At 38.7% G+C, this 21,686-nt stretch overlaps 1 protein-coding gene across 1 annotated transcript in view; it reads right to left on the bottom strand.

Annotated features, from left to right (window-relative positions):
* Positions 1–1,359: 1,359 nt before the first annotated feature.
* Positions 1,360–21,686, bottom strand: part of ADAMTS20 (ADAM metallopeptidase with thrombospondin type 1 motif 20) — a 100,109-nt gene continuing 79,782 nt past the window's right edge. The window contains exons 29-39 of the mRNA XM_055808930.1: positions 15,251–15,418; positions 13,826–13,999; positions 9,565–9,735; positions 8,666–8,866; positions 8,405–8,534; positions 8,149–8,243; positions 7,955–8,049; positions 7,427–7,560; positions 6,602–6,693; positions 3,691–3,795; positions 1,360–3,081 (exon numbers count right to left, since the gene is read on the bottom strand). Coding sequence (XP_055664905.1) covers positions 2,992–3,081; positions 3,691–3,795; positions 6,602–6,693; positions 7,427–7,560; positions 7,955–8,049; positions 8,149–8,243; positions 8,405–8,534; positions 8,666–8,866; positions 9,565–9,735; positions 13,826–13,999; positions 15,251–15,418 — 1,455 coding nt within the window. The 3' untranslated portion in view covers positions 1,360–2,991. The remainder of the gene's footprint in view (positions 3,082–3,690; positions 3,796–6,601; positions 6,694–7,426; positions 7,561–7,954; positions 8,050–8,148; positions 8,244–8,404; positions 8,535–8,665; positions 8,867–9,564; positions 9,736–13,825; positions 14,000–15,250; positions 15,419–21,686) is intronic.

Genomic DNA, 21,686 nt, shown 5'->3' with positions numbered 1-21,686 from the left:
GTGTGGGTGGGTGTGTGGGTGGGTGGGGGGGTGGGGGGGGGGGGTGGGGGGGGTGTGTAAGTAAGTAAGTAAGTAAGTAAGTAAGTAAGTGCAGTTGTGTCACCTAGTATTTGCTGCTGTCACTGATGGGAAAACGTCCTAGAAGACATCTGACAAAATATTGTTACAATCACTTTTAACTATTAGCATTCCTGAATTACTATTTTTTCCTGTATGGAATAGTTCAGCATTTCATTTCCTAAGCATCAGCCAAAGCTGGAGAGCTGTGTGACTGTGACCAGCCGTGGGCAGCTCAGCGCACACACCCCCACGAGGTGGAGCTCACAGCACTGTCACGGAGCACCCTGCTACACTGGCAGGCATCTCAGCTGCCCAGTGCAATGGAAATCCACAGCAATGTCAATTACAGGAGATGGAAACAGCATACTACAAGTACAGACCATGATTCTAATTTTATTGCATGAACCTTCTAACACATCAGCATCATCAGTTCTCCGAATTCTTCAGAGCTGACCATCAGGCTCCCGTTTTCCTCCAATTGCCCTTGGGATGAGGTTAGAATTGGGGTGATTAAGTCCTTTTTCTCAACAAAATCAAAATCCCAAAACAAGGAATTAAAAAAATGCCAGAACACACAAGGTCTTTCTCCCTGCACTAGGGCTGAAACTAGAAAGCAAGGATGAAAGAAAGAAAATATGCAGCAAATAATAAAACACAGTGCTGTTCTGTGCAGCAGTTGACATTGGGCCACAGGGTTTGCTCTAATTATAGAAAATACTTTTTTACTCAAAAATCACTACTATTACCCAATAAAAACACACCGTGTTGAATATTGGGTTTAAAGTAACTTTGTTTTGTAGTGGATTTTCAGTGATTTCATGGCAGCAGAGCTGAGCGCTTCCTAACTCTTAAATGGACATTCAGGGCTGAAAAGAAAATGGTCCTCCTGGGGATGGAGGTGGACTGCAGTTCCCCTTCTGCCAAAGCAGATGCCAAGGGACCATGCTCTAAAGGAATTGATCCAAGTTCAGCACAAAGAGGAGGAAGATTATTTTGGATTTCTGCATGATTTCAGTGAATGATTTACAGGGCAACCCCCCAAGTGTAGGTGAATATGGGGGGATGACTAAGAACACACAGACAAAGAGTTCATACCTCTGAAGTAGAGTGTGCTTCCATGGAAAACACTGCTATGACTATAACCTGCCTGTGTGGCAGTAATTCCAGTATACGTCAATGTATGCTACTGTGAAGAGGTATTAAGAATGTAGTTACTCTGTGCATAAACAAGTTGAAGTGTTTTTGCAACATTTTGTACTATGTGTTGAATACAAAAAGAAAAAAGTGAAACTACACTGGTACCATTCGCACAAGCATATTTATTATATAAATATTTTATAAATTACGAGATTTTAATTATAAATGTAAACACTTCTAGGAAAATAATGTTTTATATTCTTATTAATGTTTACAACTAATATAAGGCACATAGTGCAAAAATACATTTCTGATGCAGAGATCACAAAATAGTTACCTACATGTGTTATCTAAAAAGTAGCTGCTTACACTTCTGTGGTACAGTATTGTTTTTAATTAATACATATTGTTAATTCATGGCTAACTCTTCATGGGTAAAAATATGATACAGCTGCCATTTGATCTACCAATTGTACTGGCATGCAAGATAAATATTTGGTTTACAGCATGCACATTGTCAGAAAAAGCACATATAGTTATCTGGTACATAATGTATGTAGAAAATTTTATTCTGAATACCTGAGAGTGGCCCTGAAATGCATTATCTTTATATGAGTACATTTCTACAGTTCTGGACTGTAAAGTAACACAACACAACTAATCAAGAGCTAGACCGTTTTATAAACCTTGTAACTCTTTCATACACTTTTCTGAAGGAAAGAATTTTAACTAGCAGATGTTAGAACTGTATTTACAAACACTGAAAAATGAAACTGACACCACAACCACTGTGGGGCCTGATGCGGCTTCTGCCCAGCGTTTCACCAAGGTTCCTGAAAATTGTAGAATCAGAATACAAGAGGGACACAGGCTACAGCCTTTACTAATATGCCATCGGCCAGTATAAAGGAGTAAGGCATATATGGGAAGTGTTTAGTTAAATACATATTTGTGCAATCACATATTAGATGCTACGGTAAAGAGAATGCACTATTTTAACAGTACACTGGGATGAGAAGTATGGATCCAAATTAGATTTCCAAACAATTTGTTTCCTTATTTTCTTTTCCTGTAACCACAACAAAACTAAGCCTAGACATTTAAACAGGTGCTATAGAGACTACAAAGGCTAAACCACACTTCTCAGGGTTACTGCTAGTATTTGAGCACCACAAAGAAAATAATGAAATGGATGAGGAAAAAAATGTTTACTGACAGAGGAACACACAGGACTATAGAAACTATCTCAAGTATGTTGGTTATATGCTTTTCTGCTGTAAGTTTGTGACAGATAACTCCTAAAAGGTTTCACAAAATCTGTCATATTTGAAATTATTACCAGTCTTCTCTATATAGCAATAACTCTTTCCTTTCTATACTTTAGTACAGTTGATCAAGAACAGCAGTAGGGTGTAAATTTTACGGAATACTGCACAAAGAATTCCACTAATTAGTGGCAGGTAAAATATTACAATTATAGTACAATTCAGACTGTTACCAATGGTAGTAATCTCAGTGCAATGTACTTGCTGATACACACTGTACATTGAATGAATGCCTCCCCATTAAAACCTGAAGGTTTATGGTTGTGATTTATGCACTTACTAGCCCCAAAACAGACAACACATCCCTGAATAAACACTGAAGAAAACAGGAATTCTTAGTAGTGAGCACCGCAGTAATGACCATTACAGAGATGAAAGAATTTAAATATATATATATATACAAAGCACCTACAATTTGCACTTAAATGGCAGATGTCCCTGCTTTGATGCTCTTACCACATCAGAGTTCTCACTGTATTTGAAGCTGGAGACCAATAATTGTGTTAGGAATACATTTCCCACAAAATCCTCCACATCTTCCATATATTTTAGTACCATCCTGAGGATCAGACAGAGAACAGTCAATCAAGAAAAGTGATTGAAATCACAGCTGTACAAAAAGCTCCTGGAGGTTTGCACACAATAGGCATTTTGACATATCGTACCTACAAATACAGCATCAAATTAGCAAAATAGGCGCAGAGATCCTTTCTCAGTATCACTGTACACCTTCTTTCCCAGCTTACCACCCAATGCTGTCTTAAACTGCACATGCTTACTGTTCTTGTTCAACGGTTCTTTTGGTTTCCCACACAATCCCACCTGTAAGGATCCTCTGTAGTAGGGTATCTTTAATAAAATGGGGGGGGGGGGGTTTGTGAAGTATTATTAAGTATCTTCGAAACTTTTAACAAACCTGGTTACTATAACAATAGGCTCTTAAAAATCTGTAAGAGAAGGGTAAGCAGGCAGTGTTGATCTGGATTAGATTCTGGGCAGTGTGATTAAATGTGGTTTCTGCACTGCATCTGGAAGAACACTTAGATGTGTCAGAGACCTTTAACACTATTTTTGATTCACAACTAGCTTTCACTAGGAGAGTCATCACTTGCACCTCTGGAGGTGTAATATTCAACTGAGCAGGTAAAGGAGAACAACATTGACTTACGTGGGATTTGTGTATGTCAGCAGTTGCATAGCTGCCCTGAGCAATCCACCTAACTGTACTGGATAATCTCAGACCTGTTCCAGCCAAATTAATGCTGAACTGTCCCTAACACACACAAAAAAAAAAAAATAAATAAAAAATTGGTAAGATACAGAGCTGATAAACAGAGTTCAAAACACTAAAATACTTTACATTGGCATATCTGTGCATATCATGTAGGGTATATCTAGACATTAAGTACTCAAAGGTACTAAAGGTTACCTACACTGCATTATACTCTTTTTTTGGACACAGTACAGACACCTGAATGGGTTATTCTGCAATGAGTAGTACCTGTGCATCAGCTGCTCTGTAGCATGTCTGCAGAGTCTGAACACAGAACTAACATCAGACAATTCAAATTATTTTAGCCTTCTTTCTACATATTAAATTTTAAATTACAAAAGATATGGATGTTCAACATGCAAGAATGAGGAATTTTCTGATGAGTTTCTTGGAAGACTTTTGTGTTGGTTTGGGTTTTTTTAAGTGCCTGAACATTTGGAAATAATGCGATCAGGACCTACTGCTATCCGGAAATTGGACAAATCACGTCTTTGCCATCTATTCTCAAATTTTTGCAAGTACAGTGTCCAAGCATCTTCATCTTATCTTCCATTTGGTTTTAGTATAAGAAATAACATAATTGAACATGAATGTAAGACGAGGTTCAAATAGATAAATTTATTGCTAAATTGAATGTTTTGAAATACAAACCATTCAAAACAATTTATTAATTCTAAAATTTGTGCCTATGCAAATATATACTCTGAAAACTAGCTTGAGAAGAGTCACTTCATGTGAGAACAAGAAATATATCAAAGCAACAAACTGCCCTGCTTTATAAACAAACGGGTACAGAAAATTATTAAATTGCATTCACATTGAAGTGCAATATGTTGGGAAGAAGTACGATGTCCACAAAGAGCCTAATGGTCAGTATAGCCATTGCTACAAGCAGAAAACACCTCATAAAATTCACTGAAGACCCAAATTTCCATATTCAGACTTGGTTAAAATGGCCTAAATTCTGAGATCAAAGCTTTAGCAAAGATAACATTTCTGTTATGTATGGTAGCTTCTCTATTTTATTGCTTAATATTGTCATATATATCTATTTTCATATATATATATATGAATATTTGTGTGGGTATATGTATGTGTGCATGTATAAAAATACAGCATTCAGCCTTTATTCTTACGATTCACTGAAGTTCCTTCATAAAAATTCAGTCTTACATTGTTTGGTATGGCAGATTTGTTTTAAGCACTCGTATACTCAGGCTGAACTAACTTAAGTTTATATGGATAGCGTAGTGGAAGATTTCCATTTAATGGATAAAGCATCTGGAGGAAATGCATACAAACAGTGTGGAATGCTTTTCACAATTAACAGGCCCAAAGATACCATTTTGCAAAAACAAATGAGAGGTGCTATGTACAGTTATAATGACAGGTTATCAGCTGTCTGACACGTCATGCAGCATACTCAAGGTCAGGAACAGATTTGAAGGACTGAAAGCACAGGAATGGGGGCCTTTTTACTGCATTAAAACATCAGTTTCAGTACAGTTCTTAAAGATGGAAATGCATCAATGCAAAACCATGTAAGCAGAATGATTTCCCAACAGAAGCTGCAGATTACAAATAGATTTGTATTGTACTAAGCATAAAGAGTTTGCAGGTTGAAGGTATCTAATCCAACTGTTTCCTTGTCAGGGGTTAAGTCTGCCTAACTTAGGCACTTCATTTGAACCTAAATTGTATGTAAATTGTCTCTAGCTGCCCTTGAATGTGTCCACCCACACAGCCTGTCTTAAGTTTAAGCACCTAGGACAGATGGACAGCAGGAATTCACTTCCACACAAGTCTGAGCTAGTCAATCTTAACTCTCTTTATCATCAGCGAAAAGAAATATACACTTCTAGATGACCACTGACCTCATGGTAAGGTGTTTTAATAGGGTAAGATAAACTGATCTGTTTTCTAGGGAATCCCATTTCCGCTAACAGACTCCAAAGACAGCCTGGGTTGACTAGTGCGGACTAGGGCTACGTCTGCATTAGCAAGAAGGGCACTGCATGACGAGCAGGTCCCTAGAGTGGAAATGTTGGGTCAGAGAGCCCAAGGTCTATATACATTACACAGATCAGGGTTTTACTTCAGACTAACTCTCATCTTGTCCCATAGACTGAATCCTCATTAGCAGTTAGAGTGCATTAAGATCCTTCTTCTGGAGCTCACTCTTTGATTTAGTTTCATCCAGAAGGCATCCCGTCCATGTCTTTCAAGATCACTCCATGATGTGAACCAACAGACAGTAAACTGGGACAATACGGAGATTAATTTAAAAAGCACCATCCAATACAAACTAAAACACTAATGTAGGCACACCAATGGATGTATACATTTTATATTATACTGCTAAACAGGACTGATTTCCTCTGCTAGTCTTCAAGGATATGAAGGATCAGGAGAGAAAGAGAGAAAAGAGAAGAAAAATTCTGCAAGACTGTAGAAACAGAAAGTCACTGGGAAAGAAGAAAGATTAAGAAGGTATTAGGGGAAACAAAGGATACATCATGTCCACAGGGAGGGAAAGCAATACATGAAATACATAGAAAGCTGGATATACATGCATGGACCCTAAAGGGAAAGTGTGGAGTAAACAATTTAAGGGAGAAAAGGGGGAGTGAAGGGGAGATGGTGGAACAGGATGGAGAAGAGTAAGAAAAAAACACCTCATTAATGTAGTACACAGACTAGACAGAACAGGAGACTGGTTTAGAACTTTACAGCTCCAAATCAGTCAAACAGATTTTATTTTTTCCTCTCTTACATGCACATTTCAAGGAGGTAAGAAATTAAATACCTGTGGACATCTGACAGCACTGTAGCAATCTCCAGCTGTAGCAAATGGAATTGCTCTCCCAAGTAGAGTCTGAGCAAAAAGAAAATCTGTGGCTAGAAAACAGAAAATTACTCAGCACTGAAACTGCTGCATTAAAAGTTCAGGTAAAACAGCGTGAAAAGGCATTAACATCGGGGTTTTCTAGTTTGGTTGGGGGGGGGGGGGTGTTGTTTGTTTGGAGGGTTTTTTTGTGTGTTTTGATGTGTTGTTTTAGAACTTATGTTTTAAATATTTATTTTGGTTAATGCAATACCAGTCAAACCTACAAGCCCAGTTCTCTTCCTGAGATAAGAGGGGACTGGGAGGAGGATGGATCCGCACTTGGAGACAGCTCCAAGTGAGGTGCTTGTCAGCCACCTTGCCGCCTTCAGGCAGGGGTGGAAGTGCTGCAAGATTCCTTGCACATTTACTATGTCTGCCAAGGTCTGAGAAGGGACTAACCACAGCATAGGAAGACTTTTCCAAGAAAAACATGCCAGGGGCTAAAAGGAAATGGAATAATGAGAGTAAAACCTTAGAAACTGAAGCTAGTTCACATGTAAAATATGAACTGTAAGACTCATGACACAAACTAACAAGGGGATTAGTGGTGGTTTCTCTTTTTTTCTTTGAAATTCCCATTGAATTCCTAATGGAAATAAGAGTTTTGTTTGCCCCAAAATGGCCCAACGGGATCTATAAGTGGGTCAAAATGGTAATTTGATAATTATGACCATGTGCAATTTCAATAGGATGCTAAATTTGTTATAGATTTCAATAGAATGCTAAACTTGCCAAAATGCTTACTTTTAATTTGCATAGAAGCTACATCAAATCTTATTTTGCTAAAAACTGTGAAGCCAGCTGCAAGGTAATCATTTCGACAGGCACAGTCTTGCCTTCTGCTTCCGTTGAAAGGACATTCATATGGATTCTGCAGCCTAGAGAATAGCAAAAATTTAAGATTCCTTTTGACATTTTTCTATAACATAACATCATAGTGAAAAATAATTGCATTGCACTATGCCACATAAAAATACTGAACAACAGCTACTTAACAAGAAGCTCAGCTGTTAATCTTGGCTCAGCTGAAACAGTAATATGGATTGAAGCAATTTCTACTAAAGTTAAGACAGAAAATTTAGAGCAACTAACACAATTTCAGCCTGGAATTATACACATTTCTGCATATGTGTTCATAAACCTGAATAGCCCAAACAGAAAATCAAGAAAAGAATTCTACTCATCTGTTCTCACAGAAGGTAAATATCATTTTATTCTTTTATTTTGGAAGGGATAAATGCACTTCATGAAGTTGCAAAACCACTTTTATACCTGAATCCATATACTTCAGAAAAATTGTCTGCTTCACCTTTCACCAATGTCAAATATTCTTTGGGATTCTCTAAGTGCATGCCTGAGCAATAAATCTGGAAGAAAAAACCACAACCATTTAGCAAAATCTTTATTGGAAAAATATTATTTCATAAAAATATGTGCTCATAAAAACTCATAAATATTAAGATTACCTTTATTATCCTTCCCTTAACGTTAAGTAGGTATTCACCATCCTTTCTAATCCCTTTCTTAATCTGGATGTCTTTGCAGGTGGTAAGAATTTCACCTTCAAAATGAATTATCAAATCATATATTAATGTATTTCATTTATAGAAATTAGTTTTAGGACTTACTTTTGCATAACTGTGCTCCAAGCGTATTTATAGCTTTTCTGTAAGTAACCTGGGAAAACATTAACTTCAGCTGATAATTACAGCTGTCACTTACATTCTTCTTCACGGCAGATCTTTCTGGCATCTGGTTTTAAATGTGGCAGGCACAAGTCACTGGATAAGCCATTTTCAGCCATACATTCCACAGTTCTCTCCTTTACCCCCACTCCACAAGACACTGAGCACTAGATGCGGATAGTCAAGAGTTAGTTTAGAAGGGAGTAAATAATTAATATAATTATGTCAGCAAATTAGTCTTGGCATTCATTTGTGTTTAAGGCAGCTATCAAAAATGAGCTTGCACATCTGTACTCACTTTAGTCCACTTCCCCACTCTCCAGGTAGCTGCTTGTGAGCATTCTTTGATATCACATTTATAAATGTATGGGGATGGCTCTACTGGGCATTCTCGGTACACTAGAGTTCGAAGGCCACGGGCATGCTGATTTTGAACAGAATGGATTCCAACACAGTACGTGATCCTCTGCTGGTAACCAAACCCACAGCTGGCTGAGCACTAAAATAAAATCCCCAAGCACAGGCATTATTTCTGTGAAACTGAACCTTTCTGCAGCATTGCAATTCCAGATAAGTCAGCTTTGATCCTGGCTTTGGCGAAAGCCTGTAATTTGATGCGTGCCACCTCGGGGCTGTGCATTGGCATGTAGAGGTGAAGGTCTACAACAGTTATGCACGCAAAGAGATGGCAAGTCCCATGCTGCCCTTTTCTCAGAGCTCACGGAGGGTGCAGAGCAGTTCCCTCTCAGCTGCAGTACACACACACATAGGTAGTGCGGATGTGTAAGGGAAACAAGGCACTGATCTGTCACTTCACTGAAATCAAGGAAAAGATTTTAGTTTACTTCAGTGAGATCAGCTTGCAAGAGATTTTCTGGGGAGCCAGCAGAGGAACCTTGCTGGTAGGGGCAACCATCCTCTAGCTGGTGTTCACAGGTCCCAGAGGGGCTACCAGAAGACTGATAACGATCTTAATCTACAAGTTAAATCTTTATCTACTTAACCTACAAAAAATCTACAATAATGATGGCTGATTGGAAGGTTCAATGTGGAGAAAGTTTATACATCCACATTCAGGTGAAAATACTTCGGGTTGTTTTTTTTTCTCTCTACACACATGATGTACATTTTACAGCAATAGAATGTTCTTAAACATAAAATTATATAAAAGATGTGAGAGCGGTATAATTAGTTTACCTGTGACAGTTCTGCTGTAAGCACAACATATTTAGAGGGAGCTATCCTGCATTTTTTCGTTGATGGAGGCTTTGTGGCAGAATCACAGAAGCTTTCATCCACTTGGATCTGGTGTTCATCCACACACTTAACCTTCTGGTATATTTCCTTTTTTCTGTATGATGCTGAGCACTGAGAGCAAGAAAAACAGTCACAGGTTTTGTACTTAAACTAGCCATTTACACAACAAAGTTATTGACTGATCACCACACACCAGTAAAACCCAGACAGCAATACCTTTTATGGCAGCTGCTATCAGTGCCAGACTAACTCACTGAATAAAAATCCTTTACTTTGTTTTCAAGGTTCAGGTACCTCTAATCAGCTGAAAAACCAAGAGCATTTAGTGACATGACCTTGTTAACTGTTGGGTGGGAGAGGGGAGAAAATGAAAACATCAGGCCAACATGATCGGTTGAGTGTAAAAGGGTACGAAGAGGGTAAAGAACCAAAAAAGGTATTTCAGTGAAAAATGAAAGGAATAAGTTGGTCTTGAAAACAAAATAAGAGTTCCTGGAAGCATGTACATGATATTATACTGATAAAAGAAAAGAAAACATAACAAAACCACCTGTTAATGAAGGCAGTGGCAGCTTTGGGCAGCAGTATCTGTTGAGCCTTTGCCCTTTGAGTGTCCTCAGACCTCTCCCCATGGCAAGCTGGTAGGATGGGAGGGTCATCATAGTTCTGCCAGGACAGAATGAGAACCTTGCTGCCTTCAGAATCCAGAAAAGTGGAGGTACAGGCTAAGTAATACATATCAACAGCATGTCCTCAGCTATGATGCCTCAACCAACCTGTTTGAACTTGATGTGAGAAAGAAGGAAGGCTTGAATACATGAACTCTAGTCTCAGCAGAGGCAATAATCAATACCACCACCTACTACAGTCAGACCAAAACCTAACTTCAGAGTGATTTGGACCCAATAGCAGTCAATTAGAAGAGTCATCAGGGTCTGACACATAGGTCAAGAATACTGTTCAAATTTTATTATTATTGACTCAAAGAAGCAACTTGAAGTAAAAAGAACAGGTGCTGTATAGTAAAACAGCTCTGCCAGAAGAAACCTCTAACTTTATCAAGCCGGATCCTCAAAACCTCAGAGGATGGAGACTGTACGAATTCCCCGGGCAGTCTGTTTCACTGCCTGACTTGTCCTCCTGGAGAAGAATATCCATTTTTCATCCATATATCCATTTTCATCATAATATCCAGTTTGAACCTTTCTGGCTTCACCTTACTCCTGTTGCTTCTTGCTGTCCCACCATAGGATACTGTGGTGAGCCTGGCTTGATCTTCTTGGTTAACATCTTTGCTGTTACTAGAAGGCTACTGCTAGATCTGCCCAAAGCCGTCTCTTCTCCAGGCTGAGGAAACACAGATCCTCCAGCCTCTCCTCACCTGGCAAGTGCTTCAGCTCCCAGCCTACTTGGAGATCCTTTGCTGAATATACTCTGGTTTGTCAATCTCTTTCTTGCACTGGGGAACCAAAACTGGATGTAGAAGCTAGATATGATCTAGTAAGTGCTGAGAAACAGAGGGCAATGATCACTGCCCTTGATCTACTGGCTGCACCCCTGTTTGTGCAGCCCAGGAAGCTGCTGGCTGCCCTTGCTGCCAGGGCACAGGGCTGGCCCACACGCAGCTGCTCACCGGGGCCACAGGCTGTCCATTCCCAGCCTGGGCTGCCGCAGGAGTGCCTGCTTCCCAGGGGTAGCGCTTCCCATTTGTCCTCATTGCATCTAATGAAGTTCCTGTGGACCCATTCCTACTGTATATCTGGGTCCTCTGGATGGCAGCTCTGCCCTCTGGCATACTAAATAGACTCCCCAGTTTAGCATCATCTGCAAAGTTGATGAGCAAGGAACTGAACCCCAGGGAACTGCTCTGCAGATTTCACTAAGCACACTATTGAAAAGAGCTGCAAAATATACACCTGGGTTTGCAAACTTCATTTGACCCGAAAGCTCTAAACATAAAGACACCCAGCTAAACCATCATTCAGATGAAAAGCTTTAGCTTTTTATTCTTTTCACACGAGCAACAGATTAATAGCCAAAACAATCAATAATACCATGTTATTGATGTGGAAAAACAACAACCTTATCACATCTGAGCAACAGCCTGTCAGCAGTCTTTGTAGTGGGGAGGTTTCTGAGGGAAAAAAAAAAATCTGACAAAAAATATCACTTGCATTAGGTAGAGGTAAGGTCATAAGACCTAAGGATAAATTTAAGCATTGACTCATGATTAGGGCAGCAAGTGCTTATAACCTCCCAATCTTCCTGAGCGATTGCCTTCTTTCTTGAAAAGGTGAGGTGACAAAGACGATTGCAGGAAAACAGAGACAGCAACTAGACTAAACCAGCGAGAGGTGCACCTACCCATCCAGAAGATCTACAAGAGGTTGTGGCCCAGCAGCAGAAGCCATACCTGCATTAAGCCTCTAAGAAACCCCGTCACTCAGAGAATGAAAATGTTGTAAGGACTTGCACCAGGGGATGGAGCCTGAACATGGTCTGCTGGTGTGACTTACAGAAATCTTTTAACAGCATGGAGCAGCAGCTCAGAATATTGGACACATAAGGAATAACCCAGTCATGAGGTAATGGGGACAGGCAGAAGAGTTCTTTTCATCATGCTTTATACACTAGCCTTGCAGACATTCTTCTCTTTAGTATAAAAATGCATATTTGGTGGGAGAATGCTGGCAGCTGCTGGCAGCCAGCCTCCCAGCTGCATGCTGAAGAAATGCTAGATCTGGAAATTTCTCTGCTATGCTGTGACCGGTGAGGCAAGGAAATGACTCACAAGCGCTCAGAGCGGAGACAGCTGCGCAAAATATTGCGAGTTCGGTGGATGATGTACTGCACCAGGAGCGGAATACAGATGGACAGACACTTGAACTACTATTAATACTAGATGTACTATATACATACAGATGTATATATACATACACGCATATATACGCAGGGCTATATATGAGTCTAGTGAAAGAAGGGAAATATATGCAGGAATTTCAAGCAAGCAGCAATATCCAGGTGGAAGAAGTTATGAACTAGGCCAGAGAGGTAGTGAAACACAATGCATTTGTAGTGGAGTGCTCCAAATACCCAGCTGGAGTATACAAATGTTTGAAGGAAAGGAAAATTCACCCTCACTCTCTGAAAGTGTGTATTTGTGCTAAAAGGACATTCTACACAACTTCCACTAATTCCTGATCTTAACAGCTTCATATGAGAAGAGAACACTTCAAAGAAACATGCCAGCTTTCCCTCAGTATAGCTTAACAGAGGAATATATGTATGTCTGGACTGCATTAATATAATCCAGGTTTTGCAGAGCACCAACAAATGACATATATTAACAGTAGTCACTTCCACGGGATCGTGTCCCTGAGACTTTAGAGCCTTCATATTCAGAGTTGCAGGGGGATTTCCCTAGGAAATTGAACAGCACAGATTATTAAGATGCCACAAATGCACAAACTGGGTTTTTGTTTAATGTTACAGTAAGAGACAAACTCTTCCGTATACCGTTTCAGGTATTATGCATAGTTTTTGGTCTCCTCTCTCCCTCTCTCTTTATGTATGTTTGTATGTTTGCATACATGGATACAAAAGTTTGTAACTTTTTAGCATGTGGAAAACAGTCATCACATCTTTAAGAATTACAGCTCCCTCCTGAAGGTATCTTTAGATTTTTCTTAAATATGAAAACGTGTGTTTGGGAGAATGCTGAGTTTTGTTTTGTTTCTTATCTTTTCTGGTAAGACCTTCACACAGAACTTCTTGAAAACCCTGTTGTCTAAAGGTTTTACCTCCAAGGTTTTTACTTCCAGCTGACATTTCACTTCTAGTCTTAAGAAGTGATTTTTTAAAAATGATATTTAGTAATGAGGTTTTATTAGACACTTTATGCTCTATGTAAATAACTCTGTATTCAAATTAGAGTTCTGTCAATAGGGACCTGCTCAGAGCTCTGCCAGAGCTTTTGTCTACAACAGTAAACAAGCAAATCCTGTATAAGAGAGTAAACAAAGCCTTTGACATTTTTTGTCACTCTTTTTAGTTTTGCAAGCCTGACCTTCCAAATATCGAACATGGTCACTTGTTATTCTGCAACGTAACAGCTATTAGAAATGTATCCAAATGTGAAAAGGAAAACAAGAAAAATATGACATCATTCAGTTACTTCATACAAGTTGAAAGCCTTACTTACATCTTCCCATTCATCTACCAGCCACTGGTACTGCATGCAGGCAGGCAGCCAGCAATGCCTCTTGCTAGCAGGCCGGGTATCACGGTTACACATTGCGTCACTCACTTGACCCAGATCCTTCAGCTGACAGTAGATGTCCCTTTGCTGAATCCCCACTCCACAGGATACAGAACACTGAAATGGATCAAAATTTGTCACGTCAGTGTGAAAAGAGACAGTCCCAGGAAGGTGGTACAGTTACCATTATTACAAGTTCTTAGGATATTACTTAAAATACACCTCACAGCCCCTACCATACTAGTGTTTCATTATATCTGAAGAAATATATGTTGAAAATGTAAAACTACAATTGCAATAAAAAATTGCAAGAAATATGGAAAACAAATACATCAGAGTTACCTAGACTGATCTTCCTACTTTTAATTCACAGGAGGAGCGATCACTATAGGCGTATGCAAAGAAAAAGCTTATATTTTTTGCGAGATCAAACAGTTTAATTTCTGAGTTTACATTATTCCTTTATTAGAGACTGACAGCCTCGTCTGTTATTTTGAAATGCAAATATTAAAATCAAAGAAAAAATCTCAGTATTTCAGGTTCAAAAAATCTTGCAAATGATGCAGTATTTTGAGGATACTTCTCTTTCTTTTGCAGGTGGTACTAAGTATTTTGAATCCTGAGGCGCTTAAAAAGGTTCAAATCCTTCTTGCCACATGCCTCTTTTCCTCCATCCCAGCCAAAGGTCCGTCACTACAACACTAAGGTTTGTGGAAATAGACAGCCCCCTTTTCCCCCAGCTAGAAGGTCCCAAAACCTGCCCGAAGACTCAAGGCTGAGCATAAAGTAGATATTGCTCTATGAAGTGTGGTCAGATTGTGGAGAGCGGTAATGTGTCTTTATGAACATGGGGAATTCTATTTTGAAAGAGCGAGTGAAATGCAAAATATTGGATGCACTCAGTTCCACGCAGCTTCACAACAAGGTGAGAGATGTTTTACAAGACTAAACGAGGAAAAAGACCAGTATTTGTGACTACAAGCCCTTTTTCTCATCCTTTCTTCACAAACCTGGCTTCACTTCAGTAATTCATATGACAGCAATTATTGTGATATTAAATTCATCACTGAAGAAGTAAACTTTAAAAATTTACTGTTATTTTTGAATTTACAAGGTAAGCTGAGGAAAGTCCTAGAGTACCTGTCCAGTCCAAGATTCAGATTACCAAATACTTCCATTTTTCACTGATAATTACTTTTAATTACTCTTAACAGAAAGAAAAAGGAAATATAATGAACTACTGCAGATTTCATTGTGATGTGCATATTAAAAAACCCTTCCTGACAAATTTTTCCATTGAAGCAGTGTGGCATAAATATGACCTCGTCCTGTGCTCTCATAGAGAACATTCTAGCAGATTTTACATACCTCTTTCCATCTGCTGGCCTTCCAAGCAGGACATCTTCCAGCTCTACATATTTTGTATGTTCGTGGCTTTTTCAAATGTCTGCAGTTTCGTTCCTCTATTTTAGCTTGGAAACTATTAAAACAATGCACATCACGAAACTTCAAACCTTTTCCACAGGAAACAGAACACTGAAAAGAGAAGTGTATTTCATTACTGTACTAAAAATCTCAAAGTAATAAGAAAACCAGAAAAAGCTGTGGCCTCACCCAAAATGGACTCTATGATTATTAGAATAAGCTTCTGTGTTATGACACATCTACTGTATGTATCTGACATTTCTGTGTAAGCTCTCTCATACAGAGCATTACTGACAGATGCCAAACATCTCTCGTCTTGCTCATTCATTGACGTCATCATTAACAAACACCTGAGCTCAGCCACCCATATCCATGCAGCAGACAGATAATACGACCTCACAAGAACATGCTCTAGCAGCCTTCTGTTTCCAGTATGTACATTGCTATTTTCATGTAAGCATGATGCTTATCAAAAGCATTAAAGAAAAGAAAACGCAAAATTGTGGGTATGCATGTTTTCAGCTATTAGCCTACAAAGTCTGCTCTGACACCTCCTTTCCATGAGCTTTGGGTGTCTTGCTGTATGTGGCAAAAAGGCAAGAGAAGAGGTAAGACACTATAGGTTATGGTGCAGTCCTTGGAGGCATGGCCTTGCCCTACCACCCTGGTATACTATATCCTAGGAACTTTCTGGAGGAAACACAACTTTCTGGAGCTCTAGGACTGACTGACCTCTCTCCCATGTAAAACCAGCAGGGCTGCAGATGGGTTTTGTGACACCCACCCTGGCAGTACACATGATTAGAGCGTGTCTGACTGATCAGTCCCTTCTGCAGAAAGGGCCATTCCTCTGCTAGATTGCTGGACTGCTGTGAGACTTTAGTGAGGCTTGATTTTAATTCTTCAGATTAGGGCTGTCCTATTTGCCTGCAAAGCAGAGCTGCAGGTCCTAGGGAACTTCCAGTCAAAGAAGGAACATCTGAAGCACTTCCCAATTAGGTGGCTACACAGCAGACTTATCTCAGACCACAAAAATTGTGAATGTAAGCATTTAAGTATTTCTTTATTTTTTTTAATCTTGTAATTGTCCTATTTCACACCATCCTATCAAAAAGTTTTGATCAATGGAGAAAATTCCCTTCCTGGAAAAAGAACATCCTTAATTTGTTCTAGGATTTCCTCCATACCTTACTTTACGCTTGGACAAATATTTCCTACACAATCAGGTAGAGAATTAATATTAAAATAAAAATTTAATTTCTAAGTGGATGTGAAAAAAAAGGACTTAAATCTAAATTTACATCATCATCTATGTCACTAGCATTACATGCTAACTTAACCAAGCACTTTTAAAATACATATATCTTCTATTTTCAGAAAATGAGGTTCATAAAGCTTTCAGTACAAAACCTGGCCTGAGAACAACAGCTGGAGAAAAGTTTTCAAAATACAGAACAAGCAACTATAATAAATTAACCTGCTAGGTAAGAAACATTTTTTGCAATAACAATAACTACCCTTTGTTAAACAAAATCTCAGCTGACTCACTTGTCCTCAATACCACAAGGATTCCTATGTGTCCCTAAAGATTTATATGCGTATCTTAAAGATTTATTTGAAACTGCTCATGCATTTAATATTTGCAGAATAAAGCAATAAATTTAATTTATCCCACAATACAATGGATAGCATGTTTCTCTTATGCAACTATAATTATATTTGCAAAAAGATCAGACTAGTAATTTGGCCACAACTTGCCTTTTACATGTCTGCTATATAATTCCAGCAAATAAGAACGTTTGCTTCTAAATTAAATCACTTTGCTCTCAGCAAAACCTTTCAATTTCTCATTTTAAAATATTATTCATGCATTTTTACAATTTCTGTTTCATTAATTTAGAAACTACTATAAGATAGGAAAATAACAAAAATTACCTGAAACTTTTATGTATGAATAACGTAGGTCAGAAAACTTAAAACTCTGCACTATATCATTAGAAAAGCCTTTCAGAAAACTCAGCTCTGAACTCAGAGGATTTAATTATGAAAGCAGGCAAGATAAAATGTATACATGAAAATTAAAATACTGATATTATCTTGATAATTGATTCTACTCTCACTTAAAGCTTTTTTTTCAGGAAATTCAATCATAAAGTGCAGACATAAAGGACCCCCAAAACCTTAAGATTCTTCCTTTTTATACTTCAGTAGTGTGTAAGTGCAGCACAGAGTTACTTAACCCCCTCCTGTGATGTGTTAGGAAAACACCGCATATCCCTCCGTCCTCAATGGCTTTCCTCTGGGAAGCACAAATTAGGCTCTGGAGGGCCATCAGAGACCTCCTAGTGTCTACGAGGACAGCATTCCAGCCCGAGAGCTGCAGCCGAAGCAGGTGGCCTAAGAGGTCTCCACGTCAGGAGGTGAGGCTACCACAGCATAGAATAATCTCACTCTCTAATTTCTCATTACCCTCAACATTAAGCCTTAATATATATACTTTTCAGTATATATACACACATATTTGTTTATACAGCTTGTGCAGGTATCTCTTACTCAACAGAAATGAGATTTATTGTACAGGGCTAATGGCTGCTAATAACAATAGAATATGCAAAGAAATCTCTTATCCTGCATCTCAGTCTTTTAAAGATCTTCCAAAAACATCTCTACCCACCAGATACAACATTGCATGTTCGCTTCCACAAAGGTTAAAATTGGGTCTGGGTTGGGCTATTTTTTTTTTTTCCCTTTTTTTTAAAAAAAAATAAATTGGTCCGAACTCAACTGAGTTACATTTCTTTCTTATTTAAATGGCTTAATTTAATCTTTATAATTACTGTTCTTTCTTCTAAAGAAAGAAATTGAAGATGTGTGTTAAGCTAGCCTATTATAAGAACTTTTTAGTAGTTACAGAGCAATGCTTGTATAAAGAGATTATTTGCAGTTCTCTTTCATAAAGATGTTCTACTGAATTTTATAATTAGAGTACATTTATACAGGAATTAATAGAATCCACCTTTGTTTTTAATCGTATCAGATGGGAAGCTGAAGCGGGAGCTCAGAAAGGAAAATTCCATTTTGGATGTTAAGAATAACAGAGGCTTTACGAACAGTTATTTCTAACACTACTTAAACTTTCTTTCACTCAAATACTGTTTAGCTTTGATGACTTGAAGCTAGCTGAAACCTAATGTTATCTTAACATTAAATGCAGAAACATAAATGAAAGATACCTAAAATCTGTAAGTAGAAATTATTTAAAAATATTTCTGTATTTTAGAAAATCATTTAAATATAAGGAATATAACTTAACTTTCCAGTAACGTAACTTTGAATAAATAATCTGATTATATTTTTCCTTGCTATAAAAGACAATGTTACAGAATATTGCCAACTCATACCAAGAAAATATGCACATTTAAATAACTTTTTCCAAGAAGATTTTGTACTCCATGTTAATTTAATGTTATCTTTAACAACTCAAAAAACCATGTTCAGCAGGTTGAGATTACATTGAACAATCAAAAATGCATTAAAACCTTACAAACTGTAAGTTTTCCAGAAGGACTGAGACAGCATTTATGTATTTTTTTCGTTATTTTTTTATTATTATTATAAGATTTGCTATCTTATTCTTTCACTTATACTTCAAGTTACAGATCCGATCCTGCTTCCATGTATTGAAACCTCCTTTTAAATAGATCTTACACTGAAAACAGAAAACTTCACTGTGCAAGATGTAATTCACTGGCATACTAATATTATGGGTTTACAACTTAAAAAGCTCCTTTGGTATTGAACAGTCAAATTCCATGAGCATACACAGTCCTTTTACCAGGCTGGCCAGCTCAGCACTTGCCATGCCCATAAGGACAATCAGCCTCCTGGGAACAGATTTTCCTCTATTTCCACTAGCAAGTTAGAAACAGCAATTTCTTTAAAAGTATGTTGAGCACACAGCAGGTGAATGAGCCACATTACAAAACACAGTGAAGATAATATTTAGAGCAACCAAAGAAAGAGAAATTCTCCCAATTTTTTTTTTTTATTTAACACACAAAAAAGCTAATGCACTCACCCTGGATGTAGGTGATCCAGGATCATCAACAGAAAATTCAAGAGGGTATATTACTCTGTAGGTATTGTCCTACAATTGGACATATTCTGACTTCATTCCTTAGATAATAAGGAATAAAGAATAATAAAAATAGTTCTTAAAGGGATTGTTTCCTCCTGGAGTGCCTTGGCACCGGATGCAGGCAGGCTCAGGTGTGTTCTTCACCAGGCAGTCACCCACCTTCAGCAAGAGAAACAGAGACTACTCCTGCCCAGCACAGCTGCTCACTGGAGACTCCTGACAAGCAGGTAAGGGTTACCCATACCCCAGCACGGAGAATAAATACCAAAGAAAGGAAATCAAGTCCCTCAAATGCTGAATCAGAAGCTTTAATCAATATGAAGTGAGGGACACCTCTTAACTTTCCTGTAAGGGCAGAGCATAGCTCCTGCTCAGTTCTTTAAATGAAAAATACAGGTTCCATACATGATCCTTGAGTGGGACTCCCAAGTGGCTTAAGGCATCTAAATACAGCTTACAGGGAGGTGTCTGGCACTGCCCTGCACCCCCACCACCCGTGTTTTCCTTAGAGAGTGGTATATTGCACACACTGACCTAAGACACCTACCTGCCTGGCTGCCTCTCAGCTCTGCATCGTCAAGAAAGCGCCGTCAAATTCCCCTGTGCTCTGGAAGCCACTTGTGTCCCTTAGTGCATCTAGCCTATGGCACATTTCTTGCAAGGCTGAATTTTGCCCTTCATAAGCCTGCGTTCCTTCTCGGAGCTCCTAACGCATTATTACCATGCCATCTGTGGAATATCATCCTCTCACTGCTTGGCTCCCAGTCTGTTCTGTCGGATGCTCCGACAGGGACCTTCCCAAGGATTAACTCTCCTGATTGGGAAAAGCAGAACTGCACTTAACTCTCTTGCTGCTTGACCTCCTTCCACTCAAACTTGAACATGGTCAGGAACAAGGTAGTCCTTATGGCTCAATACATCTATAATGTGGCTTCAACTTGTATGACATTCCACACAACTGGAGGCTTATGGAAAGTATATTTTCCATATCTCTTTTTTGCATATTGCATGTGTAGGGAAAAAGAAATCCATAAGAACTTTAAATCTCAAAAGAAATCCGAACATTTTTTTTCAAAAAATGCAAGTTGAAAAAACCATCCCATAACCATTTTACAGAGAAATTCTAACACTTGTCTCAACATCGGCTGAAGTAATATTTCCCATATGTCAGGTTCTTTTAAAAGCATAAATCTACAGTAAAAAGCTGGACTTGATTACTATTGTTCAAAGTCATTCCATAATGTTGGTAAGTAAGATTCATCTGTTCAGGTCTTTTTCATTGTAATAAAGTTTTGTGAGGATCAGCCTGACAGAACTTCTGGTGCCTTCTGTGGCACAGACTCAGACAGGCATGCCATCATCCGTTCCTACCAAATTTAGGCTTATTTCTGCAGCTGACACACAGAGCTTCACTGAAAGCTTTTTGATTCTTTTGCTATTGTTATTATTTCACTGAAAAGTTGAAGATCTTGGATTACATGGTGGATTTTGTTCTAAATTTTCTTAGCCTTCTATTTCAAGGAAGTGTTTTCTGTAGCTTAGCTGGTAGCTCAGTGGGCTTCTGGGTACTAAAACCAGACCACTAAATGGAAAGCATACAGCAGTTTCTCTTTGCATTTGTGTTAGATATACAGGGACTTAAAATATAAACGACTTGTCTAAAAGCAGTACTGTAACTGTGCTGGTTTTGGTTGGATAGAGTTAATTGTCTCCCTAGCACCTAGTATAGTGCAAGGTCTTGGATTTTTGACTAAATCGGTGTTGATAACTTGTGGGTATTGTAGTTATTTCTGAGCAGTGCTTCCACAGTACCAACGCCTTTTCTGGTTCTCACACTGCTCCACCAGCAAGCAGTCTGGGGTGCGTAAGAGGTTTGGACGGGCCAGAACCAGGACAGCTGACCCCAACTGACCAAAGGGATATCCCAGACCACATGATGTTGTGTTCGGCAATAAAAACTGTGAGGAAGAAGAAGGGGGGCTGGGAGGGCATTCAGAGTGATGCGTTTTGTCTTCCCAAGTCCTGCTTCTTTGGAAATGGATAAACACCTGCCTGTGGATGGAAGGTAATGAATTAATTCCTTATTTTGCTTTGCTTGCTGGTGCAGCTTTTGCTTTGCCTATTAAAATGACTTCATCTTAAGCCATGAGTTTTCTCACTTTTATCCTTCTGATTCTCTCCCCCACCCCACCAGGGGGGAGTGAGTGAGCAGCGTGGGTCTTAACTGCCTACTAGGGTTAA

This window comes from Falco peregrinus, chromosome 6, assembly GCF_023634155.1.
Source record: "Falco peregrinus isolate bFalPer1 chromosome 6, bFalPer1.pri, whole genome shotgun sequence".
Lineage (NCBI taxonomy): Eukaryota > Metazoa > Chordata > Aves > Falconiformes > Falconidae > Falco > Falco peregrinus.
Note: the sequence above shows the minus strand (reverse complement) of the source record. Positions and strands in the feature narration are given on the sequence as shown.